Source organism: Alosa alosa, chromosome 3, assembly GCF_017589495.1.
Source record: "Alosa alosa isolate M-15738 ecotype Scorff River chromosome 3, AALO_Geno_1.1, whole genome shotgun sequence".
In the NCBI taxonomy this organism is placed as follows: domain Eukaryota; kingdom Metazoa; phylum Chordata; class Actinopteri; order Clupeiformes; family Clupeidae; genus Alosa; species Alosa alosa.
Window position 1 is genome coordinate 8,511,824 of NC_063191.1, and position 20,684 is coordinate 8,532,507.

The 20,684-nt window shown below is 44.7% G+C and overlaps 1 protein-coding gene across 1 annotated transcript in view; it reads left to right on the forward strand.

The window, feature by feature from the left end:
• The first annotated feature begins 152 nt into the window (after positions 1 to 152).
• smc1b (structural maintenance of chromosomes 1B) overlaps positions 153 to 20,684 on the forward strand; it is a 27,080-nt gene continuing 6,548 nt past the window's right edge. Inside the window, exons 1-16 of the mRNA XM_048239553.1 lie at positions 153 to 376; positions 775 to 963; positions 6,419 to 6,531; positions 6,802 to 7,005; positions 7,341 to 7,579; positions 8,539 to 8,797; positions 9,885 to 10,036; positions 10,361 to 10,521; positions 12,623 to 12,780; positions 14,571 to 14,717; positions 15,176 to 15,313; positions 15,778 to 15,894; positions 17,592 to 17,698; positions 18,302 to 18,443; positions 18,858 to 19,003; positions 19,698 to 19,851. Coding sequence (XP_048095510.1) covers positions 268 to 376; positions 775 to 963; positions 6,419 to 6,531; positions 6,802 to 7,005; positions 7,341 to 7,579; positions 8,539 to 8,797; positions 9,885 to 10,036; positions 10,361 to 10,521; positions 12,623 to 12,780; positions 14,571 to 14,717; positions 15,176 to 15,313; positions 15,778 to 15,894; positions 17,592 to 17,698; positions 18,302 to 18,443; positions 18,858 to 19,003; positions 19,698 to 19,851 — 2,535 coding nt within the window. The 5' untranslated portion in view covers positions 153 to 267. The remainder of the gene's footprint in view (positions 377 to 774; positions 964 to 6,418; positions 6,532 to 6,801; positions 7,006 to 7,340; positions 7,580 to 8,538; positions 8,798 to 9,884; positions 10,037 to 10,360; positions 10,522 to 12,622; positions 12,781 to 14,570; positions 14,718 to 15,175; positions 15,314 to 15,777; positions 15,895 to 17,591; positions 17,699 to 18,301; positions 18,444 to 18,857; positions 19,004 to 19,697; positions 19,852 to 20,684) is intronic.

Sequence of the window (20,684 nt, forward strand, 5' to 3'; positions counted from 1 at the left end):
ATCTGTAATCTGTCTTTTGGTTATTTGCACATTTGTATTTTTTAACGAATTTTATTTATTTAGAACGAACAATCACATCTGGCATATCAACTCTGGCAGTAGGCTAAACTACATAGGCTAAAATAAACTTCCCGCCACTTTCTCAACTTTTCACAACAGTCTGCTAGCTGCTACTCTGCTTGAACTTCGGGAGCCTGATCACAAAATTATTTGGTTTAGAGTAAAGTTAGTGGTTAATTGTGTTTAAGTGTACTTCCTTCACTACAAATGGGGTACTTAAAACAGTTAGACGTAGACAATTTCAAATCATGGAGAGGGAAGCAAGTGATTGGACCTTTTAAACGATTTAACTGCATTATTGGTACTAATGGTTCAGGTAAGTAATGGTAGGTTAGCTGACGCTAGCTAATTTAGCTTACAACAACTAATGACAGATCATTGACTTGACTACAGATAACATTTACAATGAGCAATATACTTTCTTATTCATTTAAAATAATACTATTGACCCCTGCCAGCAAATGTAAACTAATATGGGTCCACACTTAGAAGTCTACTTGAAATAGACTATTTCAGAAGTTTTTTGGAGTTGCTAATAATGGATAAGTTGGAGTTGCTAATAATGGATAAGCTAGCCCAAAGTTAGTTGACTTTACGTAACTGTCTGTATCTAACTTATCAAGAGTAAAATGACATTACATTCAGATGCCATTCGTGAACTCACAGTGAAGGATATCGCAACATAATGTGTTTTGTCACTGTTTTTATCCTCAGGGAAGTCGAATGTAATGGATGCGCTAGGGTTTGTTATGGGTGAGCGGGCTTCGAACTTGAGGGTGAAACACACCCGGGAACTCATCCATGGAGCGCATATCGGCAAGCCAGTTTCCAAAACGGCTAGTGTTACTATGAGATATTGCGACGACGACGATGAAGAGCTGAACTTCTGCAGGACCGTTTCAGGTGAGAATTTCAGACACGATGTGGTGCCTCACATTTTTACAGGGTTCAAATTGTTGGAGACATACAATGCCCTGATTGACAAATAAGACTGAAACCGTTTCCTGTCAAGTTGCTAAACTAGACAACAGGAAAATTGTTACAGCGAAAAAATGTGAGCCTATAAATACACACTGCTCAATGCTGTTTCATAATTAATGTGGCTAGTTTTGTAACAGAGGTGGGCAGGGTGGTAGAAGGTCCTTAACCCAGCTGCAGGACCAGTATCTTCTCCTTTATGGAGGAACAGTAGGAGCCCTGCCAGAGCCCTACAGAATGAGGCCATCCTTAAAAATATTTTTGTTTGCAGTAACAGCCAAAAAAAATTAAAAATGGGTCGGTAGGTAGGTCAATTTTTTTCAAGATTCAAAGTAAAAAAAAAAGTTCAATTTTTGTCATGGTGATTACCTAGGAATGAATTTACACAAATGTGCATATCGTGACGTAACTGACTGGGTCTTCAACCCGTGACTTCAGGCGCACCATTGCAAACCTCATTCTGATGCAGGTTATATAGACCAGCCTTTCTCAAACTTCTTTGACCTGAGGCCCGGTCATGGCAGACTTTTGGGTCATAGGGCTCATCGACATGTACCCAGAAAGAAGGCTACAATAGCTCTTGGCCACGTTATATTGAAATTTGACTATACAATACTCAATGCTATACAGTGTATTATACAGTCTGCTCTGTTTCAAAGGAAGTTCCAAAAACAACGTCGTTCTATTAAGTTTCGTTAAATAAATAAATAGCCTTCCAACAGGTTGAAGCGAGCTTTGATACCAACGTTATCGATTAGTTTCATTGAATGAATGCTCATACCACCACTTAATTGTAGGGCTCCATGTTTAATGACATCGATAGCAGAAACGCGTTTGTTTTTTTTTTTCATTCGATCCGCGGTTTCTTGATCAACTGCGCAGCAAATTATCAGATGAAGCACCGGGTCTAATTTCACTCCGCGGACCAGCAGTCTCCATGTTGCGGACCCATATTTTGAGAAATTCTGAATAGACCACAACCAATTTCAATACTCCGACACGGTCACCGCTAGACTAGGGGAGAAGGGATGAGAAAAGATCTGGCCACAGTTCTTCCAGAACTTCGAACAGCGTTATCAGTTTGTGTGAATGAAACGAAGTGACATCGCGTAAAACCAATGGTGTAGAGATGACGCCACAGGTTTTTTTTTTAAAAAGAGCCACGTTTGCATGTAGGTAATTAAGTGTGCTTGCAAAGCAGCACACTTATTGTTCTTCTTAAGTTTTATTATTATTATTTTTCCCGCCTCCCTAATTTTTGTCAGCCCTAGCTTAGGCCCTTTGAGACAGAGACACCGTTCCAACTTTAAAACGTCCGGTCAGTACCGTGTAAGTTGGTCGCTAAGATGACGCCAGGTGGGCGTTAAGCCGCTCGTCCGCCATATTGATTGAACAGAAAGCTAAACTAAATTTTCACAGGTCACAATTTGGTCCGAACGCCACCAAAACTTGACGTACATTATCCTTGGACCAAGCCTCACAAATGTTAGCGGAAGGATTTTTGATTTTTCGAAAGCGTTTGTCCGTCACAGCCAAACGAAATCGGCGGCGGCTCGAAACAGGAAGTCGTCCATATCTCAGGAACACTGTCACATATCGATACCAAATTTTGTATATGAACTGGGGACTCCAGTGTGAGGGTGCATAGGCAAAAAAAAAAAAAGAAATATTCCAAAAGTTTCCATCATTTGGCAAACCACCCACGAGTATTTGGTAACTCACACCATTCACCTTTTCACCATTCACCTTCTATCACAATGCCTTCCATGTATGCACAATGTCTCAGAGCAGACACAATGTCTCCAAGCAACCTTGCCCAATCATGAAATCCTTGCTCTGCAATGGGATAGTATGGACTTACGAACTGAAATAGCAAGGAGAACAGTAGCTATATATAGCTTACATAATAGAGTTGTTTTCACATTGACGGTATTCAAATTAAATTTTTAATTATTGTTACATATCATGATGGGAGAGTATTATTAAAAATGTTACAAGTATGCAAATGCATATGTTTACGGGCATTTAGGTTTTACTGTGTTGTTTTGTTGTAAAGACATGCAAGGCATTCTGGGCCATGTAATGAACAGTGGTCGGCAGCACTCCATACGTATTAATATGAATAGGTGTTTCTGTAAACCTAGGGATAATAAACAGCTATCTCTGTTACAAAAACGAGCTGGTAATCGCTCATTGAAGAGGGTACTATGATAAAAAGATTGTTTTCCTAAAAGCATGGAGTTGACGAAAGAATAAACAAGCAATGTCACGTTAATGTTAAATAGCCTACATCTGGACGCTAGGTGGCAACGTTGTATTACATTTCACTAGTGTAGCCTACTTGAAATACGGTGTGAGATTCTCAAGTAAGGAAGGTGCAAATATTATGTAATTTATCATGGGAAATTATTGGAAATGTTATTTCTTGTTTATTCTAATTGCAAACCACACACATCCATTCGAAGCACACGTAGACATTTAATACTGGAAGACTGTCATTTCGTTTATTTGATGTTGCTTAGCAACGGGACAGACTTCAGAGCAAAGATTCTAGAACAGAGCTTCAGAGAGACACGTTTTGAGTTCGTGGCCTGGCACCTAAAATATCGGTTTCCATGTGTAGGCTATGTGCTGGATGGTGTGCTTCCTTTATGAAAGTAAGTGTTTTATACAGTTAATGTTACAGACATAATGAGTCATGTTGTAGTGGTCCACATAAATGTGCCCCTTCTGTTATTAGAATGCTAAGCAGAGATTTTAACATCATTCATTTCTTGTGTGGCTAGAAGCTAGCTAGCTAGGTCATAGGGAGGAGATGTTGCTGTAACGTTATGAGATTTATGTTGCTTAGCGTAATGCCATGGTCATTTGATATGAGATGCTTGTACTGTAACTTCACACTCGTAACTTTAGGACTCCTATTTTTTTTACTAAGAGTAATTCAGGAAGCATTTTAGCCCTAAAAGTAGCGCCTGAGTCTGTGACCGCTTAAGCGAGGACTCCTAATAAGACCGATTCACAAACAATGTTTTGTGGTGGCATTTCACGTCGCAATGTTTTGAAATGCGTCTAACAATCAAAAGGGAACAATTTTGCATTGTAGGCATAACTAAGGGATGCAGTAACACCACCAACAACAACCAAAACTAGCCTACTCATTGTTTACATGTACATTAAATGTAACGTTTCATTGTGAATCAAATTAAAAGATTCTCCTCTTTGCAAACGTTGGCATAGGCATATGGTGACAGATTAATTTAATAATGTTGTTGCGTGAATCACGGTAAGCGCGAATGAAGTGGCCACTTCTTAATAGGGGTCACTGTATGGAAGTAGGCTAAGTAAAATAGAGATGTTTAAAATAGGATATGTCCGCTTGACAACGCAGAGATAACTGGCCTTTGGCCATAGTAACCATCCATTTAGAACGACTGGCCTTCATAGCAACCAAGGATCTTAGCTGTGATTCATGTAGCTACAGTATGCATACAATGTGATGCAAAGTATAGAGACAAGTCAAGAAATATAGTGCAATGTAGACAGTAGTATACAGTTGATTTACAGAAGGTGGTTTAGAGTAATATGAATTAAATATAAATATGTGCAGTGTATTAGCAGTTATCTCATACAATAAGTAGAATAATGTATGTAATAGTAACATTATAATAGTAGAAATAATAATATAGATATATGCAGTGTATTAACAGAATATAATAAAACAGAATAAATATGGATATTCAATATGACAAATATATAACAGATATGTACATAACATACAGCTATGTGCAGTGTGGAAACAGTGTCATTGTAGTGCAGAAACAACATCATAAGAGTAGTAAGAATACGTTTATGTGCAGGATGAATAGTATAAAGATCAGTAGAATAACTATGTAGAAATGTAATTACAGTAGGCCTATGTACATTTGTAAATAAATAGAAAACTATGGGTGAGAGGGATAAATTATTTTTATTTAGTCGTAAAAGTAAATTGCATTCAATTAAATTGCAATTAAAAATATTTCCAGTAGGCTTTAATGTCACGCAAAAAGTACAACCAAAGCTGATCTTGATCAACTAGAACGTCTAAAGAACCAGAACTTAAGTGTAGTTTTTTGCTGGGTCCCAGGCCATGTTGGTCTGAGGGGAAATGAGAAAGCGGACAGTGCTGCTAAGCAAGCCCTCAATGAAGAAGTCACAGAATGTCAAATCCCTGCCCCAGACCTTAAACCTATACTGAACTCTTACATCTCAGATAAGTGGCAGTCTGAATGGGATTAATGTACCAACAACAAGCAAGGAATGTGAATTTTGGCACGTTTTCATGATCCACTGGGTCGTTATGGGCCACATAAAATACGGTGTTGCTAAAATTACTCCTATTGTGGCTATTAGAGACATGCGTTCATGAGTATCCAGCTCAATTTAATGAGTTAAGTAAAATACATAAAAAAAAAAAAAAAACATCACTAATGTTGTGGACATTCCTTTATTCTGAGATACATCAATAGGCTCTCAAAACAATCCCAAACAGACATAAGGTCTTTATAGAGCAAATCCATATAGATTATTTGTCAAATAAACCAGTAAAACAGAATTAGGGGATGGAATATATAACATTCACACTCATAGCTCATATTTCTAAAATAAATCAGTGAAAAAATATCCTGACAAACAAGCAGCATTTTAATGCCTTAGTCATATTTCATAATTTCAAAATTTTCTCTAGGTTACCTGATAGCCCAGTTTGAGAGGTGCAAGACGCGTGACATTATTTATTTTTGCAGCCAATCACTGCTGTTGTTTTATTTTATTGATTTGATTTTAGTCATAGAAGCTAAATTCGAAGGCAGGCCACAGGTAAAAGCCAACGAACCGCATTCACCCCGCAAGGCAATAGTTGAATAGAGCTTTTGAGGTATTGCCACTGCTCCAACACTGAAAGGCACTGTTAGAATGCTTGGATCAAGCCAGGTTCAGCATAGCGTATGTCACTGTCTGCTCACGTTGGTGACCGGAACAGGGCAAGCACACTTTCGCAGTTCCCGTCGGAAATGCAGTCTAGTTTATATTCACAATACTTGGGCCTACTAAAAGAACTATTATTTTATTGCATTTGTATTGGTTGTTTAGAGTAAAAAAAAACAATCGGTCGGTATTAACGCTAAGTTTACAACCCGCAAGTCGGTCGGACTAAAAGGGGAAAAAAAATAAATATTTGGGTCGGTTCTAAATTGACAGGGTCGGTCGGGTTACGGCAAACGAAAATATTTTTAAGGATGGCCTGACCTCCAGCAGGCTGCTGGTGTGAATCAAGTGTTACTTGATTTCTTTTAGCAATAGGAAATGTATTAATTAATGCAAGTGTCCATGCATCACTCAGGGGACTCTTCTGAATATTACATCAAAGGCAAACATGTGACGTTGGCCAAGTACACTGGAGAACTGGAGAAGATTGGCATTGTGGTGAAAGCCAGGAACTGTCTTGTGTACCAGGTGAATTAGAATTTATATATGGGCAAGCTCTTATCAATAAAGCATCACAAAGGGTATCCATTTATATACTGTAGCTTTCACAATAAAGACAATTCTGTTGAAATTTAAATGAAACAGAGCACCAATGATAATGTTGGTATATACATTTATATTGAATTGATTAGGTTAGAGAGTTGTGTTTGTTTGACATGCATGTGGGAGATCTGGTCATTATGTGAGACAATGTAACCTGTGTGGCCCTTTTTTGTCCTCCCCATTACTTTGCATCAGGGTGCTGTGGAGTCCATTGCTATGAAGAACGCCAAGGAAAGGACGCGCATGTTCGAGCGGATCAGTAACTCTCTGGAGTTGGCGGACGAGTACGAGAAGAAGCGTGCCGCTCTGCAGAAGGCCAAGGAGGACACGCAGTTCCACTTCAACAGGAAGAAGTCCGCCACTGCTGAGAGGAAGCAGGTGTCCAAGGACCAGGCAGAGGTAGGGCCGGAGAGTCCAGATAATGAAACAAATAGTATTACATGAATACGAGTCAATGTATGTGTTGTGTATGTATATGCATGTGTATGTGTATATGTACATATGAATCGAGGTAATGAAAAAATACTATTATGTATAAGAAATCAATGTATATGTATGTATGTATTTACATTAGACACATAAATGCCACTGTATGTAAATGTATGTCTATTTATATGAATCATATAAATGAATGTGTAAGGCAAGTTTATGATTGACTGATGAGAATGATTATTACACTCACCATTATTCACTGTATTGGCTATGCAAACACAGTCTCCTCTGTGTCCCCCCAGGCGATGAAGTTTCAGGCGTTGCTGGATGACGTGGGGGAGTGTCGCCTGCAGCTGAACCTGTTCCAGCTCTACCAGAACGAGCGCGCCGCGCAGGCCGTGTCGGGCAGCCTGAAGGAGCGGCAGGCCGCCGCCGCCGCCCAGAAGAAGGTTCTGGAGACGTGGGAGCAGACGGTGAAGAACCAGAAGAAGGAGCACGGCTGCCTGAGCCGAGAGCTCCAGCAGATCGAGAAGCAGATCCGGTACGACAGAGAAGGAGACACACACACACACACACGCACACGTACACACACGCACGCGCGCACGCACACACACACACACATATATGCACACACACACACACATATATACACACGCACGCACGCACGCACACACACACATACACACACGCACACACACACACACACACATATATACACACACACACACACACACACACACACACACACACAGACACACACACACAGACACACACACACACACACACACACACACACACTCTGAAGAAGAAAAAGGAGCACGGCTGCCTGAGCTGAGAGCTCCAGCAGATCGAGAAGCAGACTGGCACTGCGGCACAGTCTATACTACTGTAGTTAATTGAAAACCCAGCTTGATTTCTGTCGGCCTTGCCACTATTTATTGCATTTATTGTATTTGTCTGTCTCTCATCCCTCCTTTGTTCCCTTTCTCTTTTTCTCTCGTCTATCTTGCCCTCACTGGCTCTACCATTTCTCTTCCTCCCTCCATCTTTGTTCTCTCCTCTTCTTCTGTCTCATCCCTCCCTCTCTCCCTCCCCCTCTGTCCCTGCGTCCCTGTCTCTCCTCCCCTTACTCTCTCTCATCCCACCCTCTCCCTCTCTCTCTCATCCCTCCCTCTCTTTTTCTTCTCTCATCTTTTGTCTTTCTTCTCTCATTCATCCCTCCTTCCCTCCCTCTCCCTCCCTCTCTCATCCCTCCCTCTCTTTTTCTTCTCATCTTTTGTCTTTCTTCTCTCATTCATCCCTCCTTCCCTCTCCCTCTCTCTCTCATCCCTCCCTCTCTTTCTTTCATTCCTCCTTCCCTCCCTCTATCTCTCTCTCTCTCTCTCTCTCTGTCTCTCTCACTCACACACACACACACACTCTCTCCTTCTCTCATCCCTCCCTCTCTTTCATTCCTCCTTCCCCCTCTCTCTCTCTCTCTCTCTCTCTCTCTCTCTCCAGTGGGGAGGAGCAGAAGCTGAGCCTGCAGAGGCCGCAGTACATCAAGGCCAAAGTGAACACGTCCCACCACGAGAACAAGGCCAAGGAGGGCCGCTCGGGCCTGCAGAAGGGCCAGCGCCAGAGGGACAGGAAGCAGGCGGAGCTGGACGAGCTGCAGGGCCAGATAGACGAGCTGGAGAGGGTCTGGAAGAAGTACGAGAAGGAGGTGGAGCAGGAGGAGGCAACCAGGGGGAGGGACGTACAGCTGGGGGAGGCACAGGTGAGAGAGCAGACGCACACACACACACACACACACACACGCACACGCAGACACGCACACTCACATAGCTGGAGAGGGTCAAGAAGAACTACGGGAGACACAGGTGAGAGGACACAAACACACCCTCTCTCGTTAACACACACACTTTATCTCTCACATGTACACATGGCCTGACGGACCTGATACCTGTACCTGCCTGGTCACTTTTGCTGTGTGGATGCATACATGGAAGCATTTCTCTGCACTTGCAGAGCTGCACTTACAATAGGTAAGGGATAATGTATAGAACGCCTGTCATTATTGGGAAAATAAGTCCCGTCAGGGCGAACCGGACCCCGACGCGCCATCTATACATTATCCCGCTTATTATACGGCTACTTGCCAAAACGAAAAAACTCCACGATATGTCTCTTTACACTTATTTGTTACCGTTTCGTCGTGGCTTTTGCTGAAAAACAAATAGTTTGCAACACACGCTGAACTTGAATCAAACATTCTTTAGAACACAGCTGATCAACCGTCTGCTTTCACTTTTGAATGAAGTTCCAATGCAAGAAGTGACCGACTACTTCGGCGGAGTGATATGAAAACTTAAATCAGCAGCACAAAACCCGTTGCCATTGACAGCGGTAATTATATGTTTGCAGCGGTAATTACATGAAAATATTTTACCATAGAATGTTGGGAAATCCCATTCAAGTCAATTGAGCGTTCTACTAGCAATGTGAAGAGCCATATAATAAGTCTAAGTACACAATGCACTTCCAATAGGCACACAAGTAGACAGTGCACATGCAATAGGTACACAATTAGTTCACCCATTCCTCAGTTGTGCTTGATTTCATAGAACCCCATGAAGCCCAAGGGGACTCAGCAAGATGCAAATTTATATACTAGTCCTTTGCACCTATTAGAGACTTAAAAAGCTATTTGTGAGCTCTGGTCCTTCCCTGGGTTCAGTCCTTTGTAGTGGCCCAGGGACTGCTGCTGATTCTGTGGTCCTGCTTCATGAGGATACCAAGTGATACCTCTTCCACATTTATTTGTTTATTTGTTTGTTTGTTTGTTTGTTTGTGTTGCGGTGCAGCTGAAGCGCTACAAGGAGCTGAAGGAGAAGGCGAGGAAGCAGGGCGCCACGCTGGAGCAGCAGGCTGAGAAGCTGCAGTGGGAGACCAAGGCCGACCGAGAGAAGCTCAACTGCGACCAGAGGAAGAAGATGGAAGTGGAGGTGATGCACCTGTCTGTGTGTGTGTGTGTGTGGGGGTGTGTGTGTGGGTGTGGGGTGTGTGGGGGTGGGGGTTGGGTGGGTGTGTGTTTGAGAGATTCCCCAAGGAATATGAAAATGACAGAATTGAATAATGACGTTGTTGTTAGTGAGACCCAGTATATTATTACTGAAGCAAATGTGCACATGATGTTGTTCATTTTCATTCATTGACTTTTTCTCATACAGTAATAGACTTTGCATTACTGGCGTAAGCACATGATAAATACAAAGGCCTGGGTGGTGTTTGTGTGTCTGATGGTGTGTGTGTGTGTGTGTGTGTGTGTGTGTGAGTGTAGCTCATCGGTGGAGGAGCTGCGTTTGCAGGAGGAGCGTCTGGTGCAGGAGCTGGAGGTATGCTGCGGCGCCCTGGAGCTGCTGAACCAGGAGCTGGGGGAGGTTCTGGGGAGCTGCAACTTCGCGACCACCAGGAGAACCGCGCCAGCAGAAGCGGACGAAGGTTGATACCGCGCTCACTTCTACCCGGACGTGCGAAGCACACACACGCACGCATCGCACACACACACACACACACACACACACAGACACACACACACATTACAGCACACACACACACGACAAAATATTCGGCCATTGTGCCCACCCGGGATGTGCTAGGAAGCACGCACACACACAATAACATGGGCACACATTCAGGAAAGCCTCTAACCAGATGTGGTAGTAGAGTAGCACCATACGCGCACACCTTGGTGTTTTCATGCTTTCCAGGTATCACGTTGACAGGATCCATCTACTCACAATTCCCTGGCTTTTTCTCCCTCAGTTCGGCCGTCTGGTGGACCTGTGCCAGCCCATCCATAAGTAGGCACCAGCCGGTCGCCAGTGTTCGTCGCTGATGAACGCCATCGGGGTCGTGTCGCATCGAGAAGGTATGCTGGGGTGAGCGCAATTGCGGTTTGTCAAGCAGGAGCGGGCGGAGCCAGAGACGCCCCTGCTCCACTTCCATCACCTGGATGTGAGTCATGTGGTGGTGGTCTGTACGTTATATATATGAGGACACACACACTGCCACACACACACATACACACACACACACACTGTCACACACACACACACACACACACACACACACACACAGGCCGCTGCCGCCACATGGCACATTGTCAGCCGCTGGCCACACACACAGGGTCTGCCACACACAGCAGCCACACACACACACAGCACACACACAGCTGGCAGCACACACACACATTGCCGTCAGTCATTATTGGCGCCACGTCATTGTCATTGGTGGTGTCATTGCCGCCAGCTACCGCCGTCATTGCCAGCGTTGTACACACACACACACACACAGAGCGTTACCGCCGGTCACGGTCATTGTCAGTTGCAGCCATTACGCTGGTCACACAGCGTTACCGCCACGGTCATTGCCGCCGCTGCGTCCGCACTCGTGCAACTCACCCGTGCTGCAGCCTGGTAACCCAGTGCATTATTCAGCCTGTCACCCATCTAAGCCTGTAACATCCAACCTGGGTTCACAGCTATTTCCACATTACACCCACAAGACACCTGTCCACCCCAGTGCCATTCTTGTGGTGCCCCGCTGAACAAGTCACTACATGTTTATTGAAGGAGGTCTCGAGAGGTCAGAGTTCCCTACGTTGTTGGGCAACGAGCAGACAGTTCCATTGAGCGAGTGTTAATGTTACAGTTTAGCTTCTCTCTTCAGAGAACCCCGTAGCTCAGATGCAGTTCTTTCAATTTTCTAGTACTTTAAATGGCACTGTGTGTGTGTGTGTGTGTGTGTGGCAGGCGCAAGTGGTGTGTGCGTGTGCGTGGCATGCATGTGTGTGTGTGTGTGTTGTATGTGTGTGTGTGTGTGTGTGTGTGTGTGTGCGTGCGTGTGTGTGTGTGAGTGTGGACCTGTGTGTGTGTATGTATATGTGTGTGTGTGTGTGTGTGTGTGTGTGTGTGTGTGTGTTGTATGTGTGTGTGTGGGGGTGTGTAAAGGTATGTGTGTGTGTGTGTGGTGTGTGTGTGTGCGCATGTGTGCGGTGAGTGTGTGTGCGGTGTGTGTGTGTGTGTGTGTGTGTGTGTTGGGTGTGGTGTGTGTGTGTGTGTGTGTGTGGCGTGTGTGTGTGTGTGTGTGTGTTGTATGTGTGTGTGTGTGGTGTGTGTGTTGTATGTGTGTGTGTGTGTGTGTGTGTTGTATGTGTGTGTGTGCGTAAGCAGGTGTGTGTGTGTATGGGCGTGTGTAAAAGGTGTGTGTGTGTGTGTGTGTACAGGCGTGTGTGTGTGTGTGTGTGTGTGTGTGTGTAAGCAGTGTGTGTGTAAAGGTGTGTGTGTGTGTGTTGTATGTGTGTTGTGTGTGTGTGTGTGTATGTGTGTTGTATGTGTGTGTGTGTGCGTGTTGTATGTGTGTGTGTGTGTGTGTGTGTTTTATGTGTGTGTGTGTGTGTGTGTGTGTGTTGTGGGTGGTGTGTGTGTGTGTGTTGTGTGGTGTGGTGTGTGTGTGTGTGTGTTGTATGTGGTGTGTGTGTGTGTAAAAGCGCACCTGTCCACCTCGTGGCACGCCTGTTTCGGTGCCCCGCTGAATCCAGCGAAGCGTGAGCGCGCGCCAAAGCTGCTGCTGGACGTGGTGCAGACGAGGGCCGGAGCCCCCGAGCTGAAGAGGGTGCTGCAGTTCGTGTGCGGGAACACACTCGTGTGTGAGACCATAGAGGAGGCCCGCGTGCTGGCTGGCAGGAAGCATACGAAGGTGAAGCAGCTAATCACACACGTACACCCTGCCTAATCACATCACACACACACCTGCTATACCCTGACATCTGCACATCACACACACAAACACACACACACACACACATACACATATTCAGACTCTCTCAGTCATTAAATGAACAACAATCACTCACTTCTCTTTACATTATCTATTATTATATTATTGCATAATTTTACTGTAGAAATGTAGGTCTAACATTTGAAGAAGTTAAATATAAGTATTTCATCATTAATCTGCCCTTATTTGTCTATTGAGTAGAGGGAAAGGTGCTGGAAATGTGCCTTTTCCTGCTTTGAAACTATTTATTGGTAAGAGGGAAAGATGCTGAAATGTACCTTTTCCTGCGTTTAGGGATCGACCAATTATCGGCCTGGCCGATTATTAGAGCCGATATTTAGCATTTTATAATAATCGGTGTCGGTCATTTTTTCCACCCGATAAGCCCGATATTGAAATGGATAAAGAATGAAACAGCTACTTTGTCTGTAAAGCGTCCTCTCTCTCCTGCATTTGATACTCTGTGGTCAAGAGCATTGTCCCGCCCACTACACCGCCTGATTTGTTAGTTAGCGCGAATGCAGCCAATCAGGATCGAAGACTGAACACAGACAAAGTTTAGGATTCTCACTGAGGCAGACTGTAGACTGGGCTTCAGCTTTACGGAGCTATTTTTTCGAAGGTAAGGAAGGTAGCCTACATTGCTGAAGTTGCAGTGAATCACAATCATCTACACTGAAGTTACAAAAACACCACTTTGTAAGCTATTGTCTCTTTGATCCGGATCAATAAGTAAAGCACCCATCCTTCATTTAGCGAATTCCCAATTGATGCCGTTACTGATGCTGTTTACTAGTTAGCCTACAAACTCGGGTGCTGCGTTTCAGGAGTTCTCTGCCTCCGCCACCGTTAGTTAATTGTGAATAATGGGACACCACGGACATAGTACGAACAAGTCCTAATTATGCATAGCTTAACGTCAAAAAGTCTAATTGCTCCTTTTGAAGCGGACTGTCAGAAAAGACAACATGCACCCAGGGCCAGCCGTAATTTAATCCGACCTGAACTAAATCGCGTCCTGGCGATTTAGTGTAGCTTTGTAACCTACACATGGACACAAATTGCATGCTTAAATAGCCTAAGAACTATTTTAAAACTGTTTTGTTAAACTATTTAACCGTAACCTTAACGTGTTAAACTATTTAACCGTAACCTCTTCCTCTCCCTCTCGTGCACTCACACACCACGATGGCAAAGCATTTTCTTTGTGACAGGTTCCTTAACAAGCACATAGTCCATTGTGTAGGCCTAGTCTATGAAAAGAATTGCTATCACTTAGCTCTTGGATTAACATGATACACAGGATTTACACTTGCAAGTGATGCAAGTTGATAGACTGTATCAAAAGAAGAAAGAAAAGTTTGCCTAATTAAATGCGTTTGAATGATTTTTTTGCAGCATATCGCCTTTACTACCTACCCCCCTTTTTGACAACTGACATATCGGTTTTACATATCGGTTATCGGCCTCCTGTTTTGGTAATAATTTATATCGGTATCGGCCCTGAAAAAAACATATCGGTCGATCCCTACCTGCTTTGAAACTGTATTTATTGAAATAGAGGAAATTTTTCCTGCTTTGAAACTGTATTTATTGAAGTAGAGGACATTTTTCCTGCTTTGAAACTGTATTTATTGTTTTGTCCTTTCTAAGTAGAGGACATTTTTCCTGCTTTTTGAAACTGTATTTATTGTTTGTGTCTGTGGCAGACTGTGGCGCTGGACGGCACCATGTTCTCCAAGTCGGGGGTGATCTCTGGCGGCTCTCTGGCCCTGCGCAGCAAAGCTCGCCGCTGGGAGGAGAGAGACATGAACAAACTCAAGGAGAAGAAGGACCAGCTCACTGCAGAACTACGGGTCTGTGTGTGTGTGTGTGTGTGTGAGAGAGAGAGAGAGAGAGAGAGAGAGAGAAAGCTAATTGCAGAGGACATAGAAAGAAGGAACTTTACTGTATACAATCTATAGAAAAGTATGTTGGCACTGTTTAAGCGTTTATGTATGTACTCATAAGTGTGATTGTGTGCATGTGTGTGTGCCTGTACGTGTGTATCTCTGTCTTTGTGTGTGTGTGCGTGTGTGTACTGTATGTGTCTGTGTGTGTGTGTGTGTGTGTGTGTGTGTGTGTGTGTGTGTGTGCACGTGTGTGTGTGTGCGTGTGTGTGTGTGCACGCGTGTATGTTTGTGTGTGTGTGCGTGTCTGTGTCTGTGTGTGTGTGTCTGTGTGTGTGTGTGTGTGTGTGTGTGTGTGTGTGTGTGTCTGTGTTTGTCTGTGTGTGTGTGTGTGTGTGTGTGTGTGTGTGTGTGTGTCCTCCCAGACCCTGATGAAGCTGAGGCATAAGGAGGCGGAGCTGAAGCAGATCAGAGCGCAGGCTCAGGGCAATCAGACCCGACTCAAGTACTCGCACACAGAGCTGGACGCCCTGCGCAAGAAGACCATCCCTGCCTGCCAAGCCGTAAGGACCCACTTAAACACACACACACACACACACACACACACAGAGCTGGACGCCCTGTGCAAGAAGACCATCCCTGCCTGCCAAGCCGTAAGGACCCACTTGAACACACACACACACACACGCACGCACACACACACACACAGAGAGCTAGACGCCCTGTGCAAGAAGACCATCCCTGCCTGCCAAGCTATAAGGACCCACTTGAACACACACACTCACACACACACACACACACACACACACACACACACACACACACACAAACACACATACAAACACACACAGTTTATTGATTTGATTTATTGATTACTTTATCAATGAATTAGTTAGTGAGCTAATACAATACAAGAGAATATTTATTTTTAGTATTATTAATATTTATTTTATGTGTATGTTTCAATGTGTGTGTGTGTGTGTGTGTGTTTGTTTGTTTGTGTGTTTGTTTGTTTGTGATCTTGTAGGAGATCTCTCGGCTGGAGAGTGAGCTGTCTAACCTGGAGTCTCAGATTTCTGTGGCAGAGGAGAACTTGGAGAAAAAGGAGAGCGAGCTGAAAAGTCTCAGAGACAAGGCCAACCAGGTGAGACTGAATATGAGGCCAACCAGGTGAGACAGAAAATCCAGGCCAACCAGGTGAGACTCAATATGAGGCAAACCAGGTGAGACTCTGAGGCCAACCAGGTGAGACTCAATATGAGGTCGACCAGTTGAGACTGAAAGTCCAGGTCAACCAGGTGCTGCTTCGTCCTTGGGTTTGATTGTGAGCTGGAGAGACTCAAAGTCAAGCCTATTCAGCTGTTCCTCACTCTTCAGATAACATGTACATTATTTACCCAGAAACCTCAGATATACATCAATCAGGTTTTCCGTTGCCCGGTAATAACCGGACATTGGCCGGAAAAAAAATGAAATGTCCGACAAAATTAAATCTCTCCGGTCAAATTGTCCGATTGAAATGTGCTAATAATCCCGTCCCCTAACGCAATCTGAATTTGAGAATAAGCCTTAATATGTAAGCCTATATTATACGTCCTCTGGGTATGTTTTTAAATAAACAGGCTCTACCGTTTGAAAAGTAGCCTAAGCTATTAAACAACACGCATAGCCTATTCTGCATTTCAAATAGGAAGCGCACGCTTAAAGCGTCCATGTTAAACAACGAACAAATGAGTGGCGGTTCAAACATGGCCAGGCCCAAACAGACTAGCCTTAAAAAAGTTTTTTCAGAGGCCAGGCGATGGATGATGATAAATTAGTAGCGTCTGAAGCCTCAGATGTCGGTCAACTCCACCACCACCAGATAAAAAGCAGAAGTGTCGGGCGTATCTGTCGGAATCAGTGACATTGGAAGTGGAGTTGCGCGGGGTGCGGCCGCTCCAAGACACTGTCATTCTCCGTGTACACTGGACATGCAAAGTGTTCTTTACCCAAAGCATACAGTAGGCCTATCGTTCTCTGTCTATGATCTGCAGGGTTAGGGCCTCCTCGGCCGAAGGCGATTACTGGTCAGCGGATAATTTCTGGCACAATTAAGCGGTAAAAAAAAGAAACTAAACATTTCCCAGAATAGGAAACATTTCTTAATTTATTGTTATCAAATAAAGAGGCATAGCATTAGGGGTAGTGGTGTGGCGACTGAGTGCTCATTCTTGTGTGTCGCATCTGTGTAAGTTAAACAGTCACCACTGGAGATAACTTGGGTAGCAGCAACAAACAACGTACAGTAGGCCTAGTCTTTTTAAAACAACGAACGAAGCGGACTCTTGCTGTCCATGAAGAGATACTGGCTAGATCTTGTTAGGCATGTTTAAGTTAGGCTAATAAACATGTTGCATTCTATACAGCCTGATTGTGTCATTCTTTAAGCTACATAGCCTGTCTCCAGTTTTCCTCAATTTGACTAATTAAGAAGGGATAATAGGATATTTGACCGGCATATCATCAAAATGTCCGGAAAACGAAACCTCTATCTGCCGGTCACTTTGACCGGCACCGTTTTTTTCTAGCGGAAACTCTGACATCAATGCAGTCAATGCTGTACCGGCTTCATTAAGACAACATGCTCATTTACTCAGCGACCAGATATGTCTCTTTACAGCACATGATCAGTGCTTATGCCTGCTTATCAGCAGTGAGAGCAGTGTGTTAGGTCCTGGGCGTTAGGTCCCTGGTGGTGCCCCATACGGACTGAATGAAGAACAGCTGTGATTAGGATAATTCCCTGCTCTTCCTGTGCCTCTCACAATTCTTTCCTCTTCTCCTCGTTTTTTTCACCAGATGGAGGACGTTGTTTTCGCTGATTTCTGCCATGAGATCGGTGTCGCCAACATTCGAGAGTATGAACAGGAGTATGTCAAACAGCAGCAGGATGTGGATCGCAAACGGTAAATAAACACACAAACACAAACACTCGATATTGTAACTTTACGCCATGGCCACAGGTGTAGTTCTTGTGGGCTTTAACATGTCTAATCTGGTCAGGACTTGTGCTTTTTAGGGGTCAATGTTCTGACTAGTCTTTCTTGTTCTAAAAGGTCTAAGCCACATTGTTAGGTGTTGATTCTTGTTTGTTTGTTTGTTTTTTATTTTGTAGTTAGTTATTTTGGGCTTTCTAACATTTATTTAACCTGACAATGGAGAGTGGGAGGAAGAGTGCAAGATGGGGAACAGAGTTCAGGAAATAGCCTCAGGTCAGGTCGTACTTGAACCTGGTTGCCTGTGCCTTACAACCAACATCACCACTGCGCTACAGCTGAGGTTCCCCCTGAGGTTCTGATTCTGAAGGGTCACTGGTTCTGACTAGCTGTTCTAGATCTACCAGGTCTAGCCCAGTGTGTGAGGTTCTGGTGTTGATTCTGGTTCTACCCGGTTCTCCCAGGCTGCAGTTTGAGTCTCAGCGCATGCGCCTCAATGCCCAGCTAGAGTAACAGGTCTAGCCCAGTGTGTGAGGTTCTGGTGTTGATTCTGGTTCTACCCGGTTCTCCCAGGCTGCAGTTTGAGTCTCAGCGCACACGCCTCAATGCCCAGCTGGAGTACGAACAGGGGCAGCTGCAGCAGCTCAACAAGAAGCTGCGCAAACTCCAGGACACCATCGACAAGGAGGAGGAGACCATCCTCAACCTCAAGAAGGTGTGTGTGTGTCTGTGTGTGTGTGTGTGTGTGTGTGTGAGAGAGAAATTGAGAGAGTTGATGGACACATTTAACACAGTGTCAGGCCAGAGTCCTGCCTCTTTTTACTTGTACACACACACCTGAGGTGGTCATCTCCCGTTGGAAGGGAGGATATTGCTGGTGGAAGAGATGCACAAACATGAACATGGCCATGCTCACACACTCCTGATTTAGTCATCTCCTATAGAAGGACACACACACACAAACACACACACACACACACACACACACGCGTTACACAGCCTGATATAGTCATCTCACCTGTAGGAGAAAGAGAAGATGCTGGAGTTGGTGGATGAGGGTAAGGATCTACACACACACACACACACACACACACATGTACACACCCTGATGTAGTCATCTCTCCTATAGGAAGAAGAGAAGATGCTGGCGTTGGTGGACAAGGCTCAGGTTCATGTGCAGGAGCTCAAGGATGTGTGTACAGAGAAGAAGTCAGAAGTCAGCACCTCCAAAGCCGACCTGGACCAGAAGGTCAAGAATCTACAGGAAATTTCCAGGTGTGTGTGTGTATGTGTGTCACTGGTCAGTGATTATGGTGGAAGAGATAGCAACTTATGACCTCATTAGCAGTCTCGAAGTTGCCAAGAAGTTACCAGGCTAGCCTAGTACTCAACACAGAATTAGACGTTTTTTGCCATTTGCCACTTAGGAAGTGTGGTAATACAGTGGTTAGTGTAGGGGTTAGGGACCTGGGGTGGTTAGTGGAGGGGCTAAGGATCTGCATTTATTGGTGGAGGGGTTAAAGATCTGCACTAATTTGTGGAGGGGTTAAAGATCTGCACTAATTGGTGGAGGGGTTAGGGATCTGCACTAATTGGTGGAGGGGTTAAAGATCTGCACTAATTGGTGGAGGGGTTAGGGATCTGCACTAATTGGTGGAGGGGTTAGAGATCTGCACTAATTTGGTGGAGGGGTTAGGGATCTGCACTAATTGGTGGAGGGGTTAGGGATCTGCACTAATTGGTGGAGGGGTTAGAGATCTGCACTTTCAAAAGGATCGTCTCTCCCTTTCTCTCCCTCTTTTCTCTGGTTCTCCATCTTCTCCCTCTTCTTTTTCTCTCTCTACCCCCTCTTCACCCTCTCTCTCTCTTTGCTCCCTTTGCCTCTCTATCCCCCCCTCTCTTCTTTTCTTTTTCTCTCTCCTTTCACCCTTCTCACCCCCTCCCTCCCTCTCCCCCACCCCCTCTCCAGAGAGCTGGTGCGTCTGCAGAAGCAGGTTCTGTCTGTGGAGGGCTCCATGGAGCAGAAGAGGCTGAGCCGACACAACCTGCTGCTGGCCTGCAAGATCGAGGGCATCCCCCTCACCCTGCTCTCCGGAACCATAGACGACATCAGCGACGTGCAGGTAGAGAGAGAGAGAGAGAGAGAGAGAGGGGGGAGAGAGGAGAGCAGAGAGAGGAGGGAGAGAGGAGAGCAGAGAGGGAGAGAGAGAGCAGAGAGAGGGGGGAGAGAGGAGAGCAGAGAGAGGAGGGGAGAGAGGAGAGCAGAGAGGGAGAGAGAGAGGCAGAGAGAGGGGGGAGAGAGGAGAGCAGAGAGAGGGAGAGAGGAGAGCAGAGGGAGAGAGAGAGAGCAGAGAGAGGGGGGAGAGAGGAGAGCAGAGAGAGGGGAGAGAGAGGAGAAGAGGGAGGCAGAGAGAGGGGAGAAGAAAAAGAGAGGAGAGCAGAGAGAGAAGATAAGAGTGACGTGCAGGTAGAGACAGGAGAGAGGGGGAAGGAAAGAAAGGAGGGGTGAAGAGACATTCAAAGAGAGAGAGAGACGAGACGAGAGGATGGGGAGAGGAAGATGGAGAAAGGGAAGATGACGAGCATAGGAGATGGAGAGAGAGAGATGATGAGTGGGTGGGATAGAGAGAGAGATAAAGAGAGTGTGTGTGAGAGAGAGAGAAGTGTAAATAGAGAACAAGCAGAGTTGAATAGCACATTAATGAATTTACGGAATAGAGGTGAAACAGAACACAGTTGTTTATCTACAGGCTTTGGTGATCTTGTGTTGCTCTAACATGATCTAACATATTATAAGTTATGAAAGAAGACCAGAGATATTTCAGAAGACAGAAAGACTTGACAAAGTCTGTGTTGTACATAACAGTTCATAATTACCGGTATTTCATAAATATAGGAAGTAAAATAATATTTGACAATTATTTGGCAGGTTTAACCTTACTCCTGCAGGGTCAGT